At 39.7% G+C, this 10,717-nt stretch overlaps 1 protein-coding gene across 1 annotated transcript in view; it reads left to right on the top strand.

Moving 5' to 3' along the window:
• STK26 (serine/threonine kinase 26) overlaps positions 1 to 10,717 on the top strand; it is a 33,318-nt gene that overhangs the window by 1,358 nt on the left and 21,243 nt on the right. Inside the window, exon 2 of the mRNA XM_007950737.2 lies at positions 516 to 746. Within this exon, the coding sequence (XP_007948928.2) occupies positions 516 to 746 (231 nt within the window). The remainder of the gene's footprint in view (positions 1 to 515; positions 747 to 10,717) is intronic.

The following is a 10,717-nucleotide window of genomic DNA, read 5'->3' as shown; positions in this document are numbered from 1 at the left end:
CCAACCTTCCTTCCGAGGAGTGGCTGGTGGGTTTGAACCGCCAGCCTTCTGGTTAGCAGTCAAGTGCCTTAGGCACTATGCTACCAGAGCTCCTTGAGGGGCGTTAGGACATGGATATATCTCTTGGTGGGGCCATTATTGAACCCGTTACACTTAGTTTAGCTGTTGTCTCACTATTGCTATCCTTCCCTTAATGTGCAAATTGTATATGATCAGCTGCATATTCTAAGTGCCTGATCCCTTTGGCAGAGAGCTCAGACAACAGTTACTGTAAGGGGTTGTTCGTGGTAGCAAGATCAGGTAATCCCAGTTAGCGTGAGTGACCCAGCAGAATATAGAGTAGCTGACTGTTTAGGATTACATTTGTTCTAACAAAGCACATGGGGAGTCAGAGGACTGTTTATGCTTTTTAAAAATGTGTTACTGTCTTATGTGATTTATTTTTCTTCATTTAAAAACATTTGATTCAAAACATTTGTGGTCTTTTCTTTCTCTTTGTCTCTTTCCCCCCTTAGAATAATATAGCCGATCCAGAAGAACTGTTCACAAAATTAGAACGTATTGGGAAAGGCTCCTTTGGAGAAGTTTTCAAAGGAATTGATAACCGTACCCAGCAAGTGGTTGCTATTAAAATCATAGACCTCGAGGAAGCCGAAGATGAAATTGAAGACATTCAGCAAGAAATAACTGTTTTGAGTCAGTGTGACAGCTCATATGTAACAAAATACTATGGATCATATTTAAAGGTAATATGTGTGCTGTATTATTTAAGTCATAGGGTATTTTCATTATAAGTTTCTCTTGCTTATTTTAATTCATTTTTTGAAAGGTAATGTCTCAAATTAAGATATGGCCGTCTTCGGACTCCAGGCAGACTCCAACTCCATTTCTAGTGCCAAATAGACCGTTGTCACATGTAGCAGCTCTATCCTGAATGCATCCCAGTACTCAGCTGCACCTTTTCCATACTCCAACTTTTGCTTGGATGGAGGAGCAGAAAGGCAGCTGGTCCCTAAGATATACCCCTAGTCAAGAAAGAGTTATACCCCTGGGGTTTCATACATTATTCTCGATGGTCCCATCTGTCTGAACCTCAGAATTGATGGAATATGTAAGCATATCATTTCATTGAGTAATGGGTGGTTATTTACATATCTCTCTTTCCCTGCGGGTTGTAATTTCTCTGATGGCAAGGATTTTCGCTTAACCATTCTTGATTTTTATATCACTCAGCATAGGATCTGGCACATCTTAAAGCACATGATAAACATTTGCTGAGATGAAATTAAACAGAATAATAATCTGCCACGTGCTAACCACCCCAACCCCCGCCAAAAAAAATTGTATTTTGACTGCTTCCAGAATCATGGAATTAGCAGACACCTAAAGTTCCACCAGATGGAGATGTTACTGCATAACAGAAAAGTCTTTGGTTAGTGAAATCCAAGAGTTCTTGGGTTCCATAGTTAGAAGTCGGGATTTGTGTCTATTGAAATGTGAAGTGTGAAGAACTAAAAAATATCTAGCTTAGGTTAAAGTATTTTCAAAACTAAAATGGTTTATCTCTGTTTTGATTTTTGTTTTAAAGAGGGCAATACTAGTTAGATTTTTGCCTTTCAAGGTTTATAAGAGGAAAAGGTTTTTTTTTTTTTTCCCTTGTTCACCTATCTGTAGGCCAAAAAAGGTTATGTATATAACTCACCAAGCTGTTGACCTGCATAAAAATTAGTGCTGTCTTTTTAAGCTCCACTGACTGAATAAACCCTAGGGTATTACCTGTCTACATCTACATTAGTTAATCCTGATACAGAAATTCATCATTAGTTTCACTGCCTTTTTTTCATAAAGCTTGGTTTATACTACATTATTATTTATGTTACATTATTTCATGAATTAGATGAATGTGGATTGAATGTATAGTACAGTGAATCATAAAGCAGCCAGCATGTGTCATACAAGGAGCCCTGGTGGTATAGTGGTTAAGAACTTGGCTGCTAACTGAAAGGTTGGCAGTTCAAACCCACCAGCCACTCTATGAGAGAAAGATGTGGCAGTCTGATTCTGTAAAGATTACAGCCTTGGAAACTCTATGGGGGCAGTCCTACTCAGTCCTATTGGGTCTCTATAAGTTGGAATAGACTCAAGGGCAGTGCAAAAGAAATGTACCCTACACTGTTACTGGGTCCTAGAGATATAAAAATGAATAGCTCACTCCTGCCCTCAAGGAGCTAATCGTCCAGAAGTACCCCAAAATGGTGCATGTTTTACTGTTGTTGTTGTTGTTATGTGCCATCGAGTCGGCCCCGACTCATAGCAACCCCTCCTTGGGTTTCCGAGGCAGTATCACTACGGAACTAGGATGTTTTACTAGTAAAGTATAATCACGGTACAGATGGGGCACAAATATGCAAGTTGTTACTTCTGTCCTTTTCTTTAGGAGTGGAATGAACAAAGGCTTCCAAGAAGTGATAATGCTGATAATTTCTATCTAGTTTCAGTATTTATATGTCAGTGTTAGCTGTTACTATGTTTTACATTATTGTTTGGTTCTTTGTGGCATAATTTAGCTTTCATGTTCTTTTCTAAAAAGCTCATTTAAGAGGTCAGATTCTTGTTTTAGAAATCCTGTGAGTAATCATTCAATCTAAGTAGCTCTAGGCTCCCCTCCTAATTCCCTTAGCGGGTTTGGTTGTAAGCAGTTTCAAGAATTTGTTGTGGAGTGTGTGTGTGTATGTATGTTTGCTCATTTTGGTTTACTCTTTGTGGATTGGATACTGGTAATTCCAGACCCACTCTAGAGCAAACCTGAACCCTTGCTATTAGGCACCTGTAACAGATAAGCTATTTTTGGTGACTCACTTAAAATATTAAAAAGGCCTATTTAAAAGGGGCTATCCCATATTGTATTGAAAATGGCTACTGACATGGTGTTGACTGTGTTTTATTGCTTGCTCATAATCTTTGTTTATTCATATTCAATCCTCTCATAGTCACTGAGTTCTAGCTCTGTGTAAATTTTTTATTCCTAAGATTTCAAGGTGGTTTTTTTTTAAGTTATTCCCAAAGCCTAGCAAAATACAAACTTAACTATTCATTTTGTCCAAATCTCAATTGTAGAATATTCTTAGACTGATACAAAACCATTGTTTAAGATGTCTTTTTAAAAGACTACACCAAAGTATCCCAATTTCCTTTGTTTTAGATGCCGTTGAGTTGGTTCCAACTTGTGTTGTTGTTGTTGTTGTTATTATGTGCCACTGAGTCAGACCAGACTCATAGCAACCCCTCCTTGGGTTTCCGAGGCGGTATCACTACGGAAATAGATTGCCCAACCTTCCTTCCGAGGAGTGGCTGGTGGGTTTGAACTGCCAGCCTTCTGGTTAGCAGTCAAGTGCCTTAGGCACTATGCTACCAGAGCTCCTGGTTCCAACTTATAGTGACCTAATGTACAACAGAATAAAACACTGCCCGGTCCTGTGCTATCCTCGCAATCATTGCTGTATTTGAGCCCATTGTTGCAGCCACTGTGTCAGTCCTTCTCATTGAGGGTCTTCCACTTTTTCACTGACCCTCCACTTTACCAAGCATAATGTCCTTCTCCAGGGACTGACAGTCGTGATAACATGTGCAAAGTACATGAGATAAAGTCTCATTATCCTTGCTTATTAGGAGCATTCTGGCTCTATTTTCTAGAGAGATTTAGCCCTTTATCATCATTAATTCATGTCTATGAATTCAACTGTGTTCTTCATAACAAATTGTGGATAATATTGTGAAGAATGAGAATTCCAGAACAGTTAATTGTGCTCACAAGAAACCTATACATAGACAAAGAGGCAATCGTTTGAACAGAACAAGGAAATACTGAATGGTTTAAAGCACCACGGTTCTATCTCTCATCATACTTATTCAACCTGTATGCTGGGCAAATAATCCAAGAAGTTGGACTCTGAAGAGCAATGTGGCATCAAGACTGGAGGAAAACTCATTAACAGCCTGCGATAAGCAGATGACACAACTTTGCTTGTTGAAAGTGAAGAGGATTTGAAGTACTTACTGATGAAGATCAAAGACTGCAGTCTTCAGTATGAATTACACCTCAACATAAAGAAAACAAAAATCCTCACAACTGGTCCTATAAGCAACATTATGATAAATGAAGATTGAAGTTGTCAAAGATTTCTCTTCCTTGGACCCACAATCAATGCCCATGGAAGCAGCAGTTAATAAATCTAACGACGTATTGCATTGGGCAAATCTGCTGCAAAAGACCTCTTTAAAATATTAAAGAGCAAAGATATTACTTTGAGGATTAAGGTGCTTCTGACTCAAACCATGTTATTTTTAATCACATCATACGCATGTGAAAGCAGGAAAATGAAGAAGAAAAACTGAAGAGGAATTCATGCCTTTGAATTATGGTGTTGGCAAAGAATATTGAATATACCATGGGTACAAGAAGAGTGAAGAAATATGTCTTGAAACAAGTGCAGCCAGAATGTGCCTTAGAAGCAAGGATGACGAGACTTTGTCTCACATACTTTGGACATATTATCAAGAGGGACCAGTCCCAGGAGAAGGATATTATGGTTGGTAAAGTAGAGGGTTAGGAAAAACAAAAACCAGGAAGACTCTCTGTGAGATGGACTGGCACAGTGGCTGCAACGATGGGCTCAAGCACAGCAAGGATTGTGAGGGTTCTGCAGGACCCGGCAGTGTTGTGTTCTGTTGTACATTGGGTCACTATGAGTCAGAGCCAACTCTTTGGCACCTAACAACAAAGGCATGATGTTAAAAGACTACTTTGAAGAACATGTTGCTTCATCATAAAATTGTTGAAATTCTCAGGTGGCAAATATTGGTTATCTATGTTGTTGCTGTTATGTGCCATGGAGTCAGACCTGATTCATAGTGACCCCTCCTTGGGTTTTCGAGGGGGTATCACTACGGAAGTAGATTGCCTCACCTTCCTTACGAAGAATGGCTAGTGGGTTTAAACTGCCAGCCTTCTAGTTAGCAGTCAAGTGCCTTAGGTACTACACCACCAGAGCTCTTTGGGGGCTGAGACAGTCTGTATTTATATTAAAGTAAATAAATAAGTGTGTGTGTGTGTGTGTGTGTGTGTATACAGTGAAACCTGCGAGAGCCAGGACTCCATGGGCCTGCCTTGTTTTGCCAGGTCTCACAAGTTTCCCACCTTTGACAGGGTACAGTCTTACCTCTTTCCTTTGCTCTCTATTAGAGGAAAATATTTGAGTTTTCCTTCTCTGACAGGTTTCCACCTTACACAAGTTGTGCCTTTCCCAGGTTTTACTGTACGTATATATGTGTATAATTTCTATATTGATGTGTGTATACACACAAAGGCAGAGAAATATCCTTCCATGATTCTAAATGATTTGTTATTTTCTTGGTATTATTCATCTCATCATTCTTTCTTAAGCTGACCAACTCATTTATTTTCCATTTATATTAAAGCATAGTGTGACTATATGGACTTACAGTTTTTAAAAATTAAGATTACATCAAATACAACATGGCTCTGTTTAATGCAGTCAGCGTAATACAAAGCTTCATCCTCTCAGTACCATCGGGGAACTGCATCCTTCCATTTCAGATGACATGGGGGATTTTGTGAATCAAGTTAATTGAGTCGAGTATGATATGGGTTTTTCTCAGGTTGTCCTGACACAGGATATTGTATATAACCAAGAACTCACTGTAAGTTGGAGAGAAAAAAAGGTTATTGCATTCGAGAGGAAATTATGTGCTCTCTGAAACTGTATGTAGTTGTAGTAATTTCCTTGAGACATGCAAAAATGTAGTAGGTATCCATTTTGACTGAGTTCACTGTATAACTTCATTTTTAAAAACAAGAGTAAAACCCAGACAAACACATCAGTATGACCACAGTGTTTGCCTTTCATTTCAGTTCACTGCAGATTTTCTTGACAGACAAAGTTAGTCTTTATGGAGAGGGCTAAAATAAGCAAACCTTTGCCTTCTGATCTCATAATGTTGGAAGAATCTTTTATAATCTTTCAATATTTTTCTAGTTCAATATAAATCTTAAAATGAAGCTCACTCCAGCATTGAAGAGAATTTGAATCACGCCTTTATTTGCTGCTGAAAATTGCCATTAGATTTCTGTTTTAGTTAAGGAAATATCCTCCCCCCACCCACCACTACCACAACTAATATGTATAAAAAATAAAAAGGAAAAAATTAAGTGATTGAAGTAAAATGTTCCAGAATAGAATTTGTACAGTTCTGTGGCCTTCTCAATTTCCAGTGTATGATGAATATCTCTGGAATAAAAATTAATAAAAATCTCTGGAATATTGTTTTATTTTGTAAAATTATTTTGGAATTTTCTTATAAAACTTGAGGAAAAGCTAGGAGGAAAAATTTTTCTCTATTTTAAGTGTTCATTCCTCAAAGTAAGAATCCAAACCAAACTCACTGCCATCAAGTCGACTCTGACTCATAGCGACCCCGATTGGGTTTCCAAGGCTGTAAATCTTTACAGAGCAGACTGCCTCATCTTTCTCCGTGGAGCAGCTGCCAGGTTCAAACCTATGACCTTTTGGTTAGCAGCCAAATGCCTTAACCACTATACCACCAGAGCTCCTTCAAAATATAACATACCATGAGGATACCTCACTTTAGACTGAATTCAACAGACATTTGTTGAGTGCCTACAATTCTTCTCATTCTGCATATTAGTTGTGGTCAATCTCATCCCCTCTTATGGTTTCAATTTCTAAATTCATGTCTCTGGTTCCAGCCTCTCTGCTCAACTTCAGATATATGTTTCTAACTTGCCTAATACTACCCTATTATCTGTGGTAATGTCAAGTGCAATGACCCTAACACTGGAGAGGTAACATTTGACCTAGGTCTTGGGTGTGATTTGGGGGCTGAGACATGAGAAATGGGGAATGAACAAGGCATTCCAGACTTGGAGTAAAATGGTTCAGAGGTGTGAAAGTGTCTGCTGTAATCTGGCCAAGATTAGTGTTCCTTGAAGTTGTGTAAAATTTTGCATGCAGATTTTTGTGGTCATTGTTATGGATGGGTATTAGATCCCCAGATCAGTGGTCAAAATTTATTTAATTCAACATGTACTTAATATATAGTACAAATTACGCTCTTTCAAATACATATAATGAGCAGTTGACTATATTTTTCCTATGGACAAATTAATTCCAAGTTCCCCTTTGGACCAACAACAGCATTTCTACTGCCTTGGGCTGCAAATAATGTGGTTCCAAGGTCTCACTGTGTGACAAGGGCTGATACTTCCAGGCATCAGTAAATTGTTAACACTAGGCTCTTACTTCTCCCTGATTAACTGTAGAATTTGAGCTATTATTACCTTCTATTATTGTTGTTAGCTGCTGTACAGTCAGCCCCTGACTCATGGTGACCCTATGGGTTTGAACTGTTGTGACCCATAGGGTTTTTGTTGACTTTTTTCTTTTCTTTTCTTTTTTTAAATCTTTGTTCATGTTCACAGAATGACTTTCTAAAAGAAGTAGAATTTCTGGGTCAGTGGGTAGATGTGTTTTTTACTGTATACACACACATACACACACACTCACAGTTTTGGTTCCTCTCAACACTTCATCAGTTTTGTTTTTTAATTTTTTTATTGTGATCTGGGTGAATGTATACCAAGTGAATTGGTTTTCCATTCAACAATTCATACACATTATTTACATATTTTAAAAATTGTGCTTAAGGTGCAAATTTACAGAGCAGAGTTTGTTTTACATTCAACATTTTGTGTCCATTTGTTTTCACTTCCCATTTACCATCCCCAGCCCTAACCACTCTCATCCTCAGTAACTCCCCCATCCCCGTGCCCTTCTTAGTTACGCACTCCTGTTTGTCCTGCTTTTCCTCTGTATGAATGTTGCTCCTCTGGTGCCCCATGGCCAATTGCTCCAAGGGATGTATCTCCATAGAGTATGTGGCTGCATCGTCCTGGGTTGAGTGGTGTGTGTGTACGCCTTATTTCCTATTGGGCTGAGAGCCAGCCCTTAGGAGTGAGTTTCATGCCAGGCCCGAAGTCTTGGGGGTCCACCAGATTCCCTCTGACCAGTAATTCTGGTCATTATTGTATACACCTTTTCTTTTATGATATTCATTAAAACCACCACGGTGTAACAACACTCTTCCCACTTCCTCCCTGTTTGCTATTTCCCTTTCTCCTTCTTTCCTATCCCTTCCCTACCTTCTGAGATTTTTCCTTGGGCAAAAGGATCTCGCATGGTTGGTTGATTGTTGAAATGAGTGCTACCTCCTTGGTGTTATTGTTCACCTCCTAAGCCTGTCTATCTTTTGGTTAAAAGCTGAGTTTGGCTGAAAATTGAGCCACAGGGTGAATTCAGTTCCAGGCTTGAAGGCTAAGGGCCATATCTCAGACCAGTAAAGCTTGGTCTTTTTCATGATATGAGTTTTGGTCCACATTTTCTCCCACTCTATCCAGGCCCTTCTGTTGTGATCCCTTTCAGAGTGGTCAGTAGTGGTACCCAGGCACCATCTAGTTCTTCTGGTCTGAGGGTTGTAGAGGCAGGGGTTCATGTGATGCATCAGTTCTTATTTTTCAGAAGTAGATTCCAGGCCTTTCTTCGTAGTCTGTCCTAGCCTGGATGCTCTACTGAAACCTGCCCAGCATCATAGCAACACATAAGCCTCTACTGACAGATGGTGGCTGTGCTTGAAGTTCATTGGTTAGAAATTGGTCACCCACATGGAAGGCAAAAATCATACCACTGAATCAGTATAGGCAGTCCTCAAATCATGAACAAGATCCATTCTAAGTGTCTTTAAACTCTTTTGTAACTCCTGGGACGCACAGTGTCTGCCTTCATTTTCCACCTCTGAGGTTTAGTGAGAAGCTACTATTCCACTTTAGTGTGTGCTGCCACCTAGTGGGCGCCTGGATAACTGCATGAATCTGAAGAAATAGACCTCATCCCACCAACCCCAGCACCAGAGACCCCTTGGGACACATATGTCCCACTAATTATATTAAAAATCCATATTACCTCAAAGGGTTTTTTTTTTTCATTCGAAATGGCTTCCATTACTGAAAACATGGTTTCAACAAAAAATTCAAACCAGAAAATAACTTGGTCTTGAAAGAGTTATGTCAAATTTGCAGTAAAGTTGGGACAGATGCATACATACTGTAGTGCAAGAAAGGAGCTTTGGTGGGGTAGTGGTTAAGGCATTGAGCTGCTAATGTAAAAGTTGGTGGTTCAAACTCACCAGCTGCTCCAAGGTAGAAAGATGTGTCAGTCTGCTTCCATGAAGATTTACAGCCTGGAAAACCCTGTGGGGGCAATTTTAATCTGTCCTGTAGGGTCGCTATGAATTGGAATGGACTTCATGGCAGTGGGTCTGTTTTTTTGGTTTTTATTGCAAGAAAAAGCTCTATGCCTTTACAATGATTTAAAAGCTAAATGGGCAACAAGTGAAGATGATTGTGATGAAGAATTTGTTGCTAATAGGGATTAGTTCAATTGTTTCAAAGTGAGGGCAAATTTACATAACATGAAAGGGCAAGTAGAAGTTGTCTGTCAGACATTCAGAACCCAGAGACTACCTGTAATCTGAATTTGGGAATAGGAGCAATTTTCTAAAACCCTACTCACACACGCACCATGTTGATGAAGGTCTTTACATGCACCCTTCTAACCCATTGTTCATAGGTGTAAGTTCTTTTGTAAGTGGAGCTTTCCTTTCAAGGACTTCTGTGTTTCTATGGGGCAGGTATATGGTTGTGGTTTACAGTCACTTGGCTCTTTTGGAATTGTAAACCAGTAAGTAGATATCATCTTAGCCTTTTAAAATATTTAGGAAGCAAACCAAACATACTTACTGCATTCTCCAGCACTAAAGTCTTTTATAGCAGAAATCAAAGGTTGAAGGTGTAGTCCCCCAAAAGAATAGAATCATAGTGTCTAGCTTTTTGTTTTGTTTTGTTTTGTTTTTATGATTGGTGTTTTAATTCAGCCATTGAGACCTGTGGACAGGGAACTGATAAGAAGAGCCTGTGTGGGTCAAGCTTCCTTGAGCAGGGAGGAGCCCTGCTAGCTCACCATTCCCACCTTACTCGGGCCTTGCTTCAGTTCCTATGCCTTCCTAGCAGTATTCTGAATGTCCAAAGCTATGGCCATTGCCCAGTAAGGTTTGTCTCCAGGAGTGGCAGTCACAAGGAGGCAGCCAGAAAAGCTATCAGGTACCTCTGGTCCCATCCCCATTATAAGGAGTGTCCTAGTTCTCCTGTCACTTGATGAGTATTGTAGATATTGGCTGACTCATAGCGACACCATTCCCAACGGGATTGGACCATTTTGATCTGTAGGGTTTTCATTGTCTGAGTTTGAAAAGTAGATCACCAGGCCTTTCTTCCTGGTCTGTGTTAGTCTGGAAGCTCTGCTGAAACCTGTTCAGCATCAGAGCAACATGCAAGTCTCCCTTGACAGACTGGCCAGGAATCACCTTCAGGTCTCAGTGTGGAAGGGCAGAATCCTACCACTGAACCACCACTGGCCCCTGACTTGCTGGCAGGAAGTTTAAACTCCCATCTGGAAGTTGCTTCCTTGTAATTTAATAACTCAGCAGTGTATACTGTTTCTTAAAGTCACATTTCCAGCTTTCTATGAATACCTTTTAGTGAAGAATAGACAGATGGTAAGTTTCT

Source organism: Orycteropus afer, unplaced genomic scaffold (assembly GCF_000298275.1).
Source record: "Orycteropus afer afer isolate SDZICR_OR568_19922 unplaced genomic scaffold, OryAfe1.0 scaffold00287, whole genome shotgun sequence".
Lineage (NCBI taxonomy): Eukaryota > Metazoa > Chordata > Mammalia > Tubulidentata > Orycteropodidae > Orycteropus > Orycteropus afer.
The sequence above is the reverse complement of the archived record's forward strand: the minus strand, read 5'-3'. Positions and strand labels throughout refer to the sequence as shown.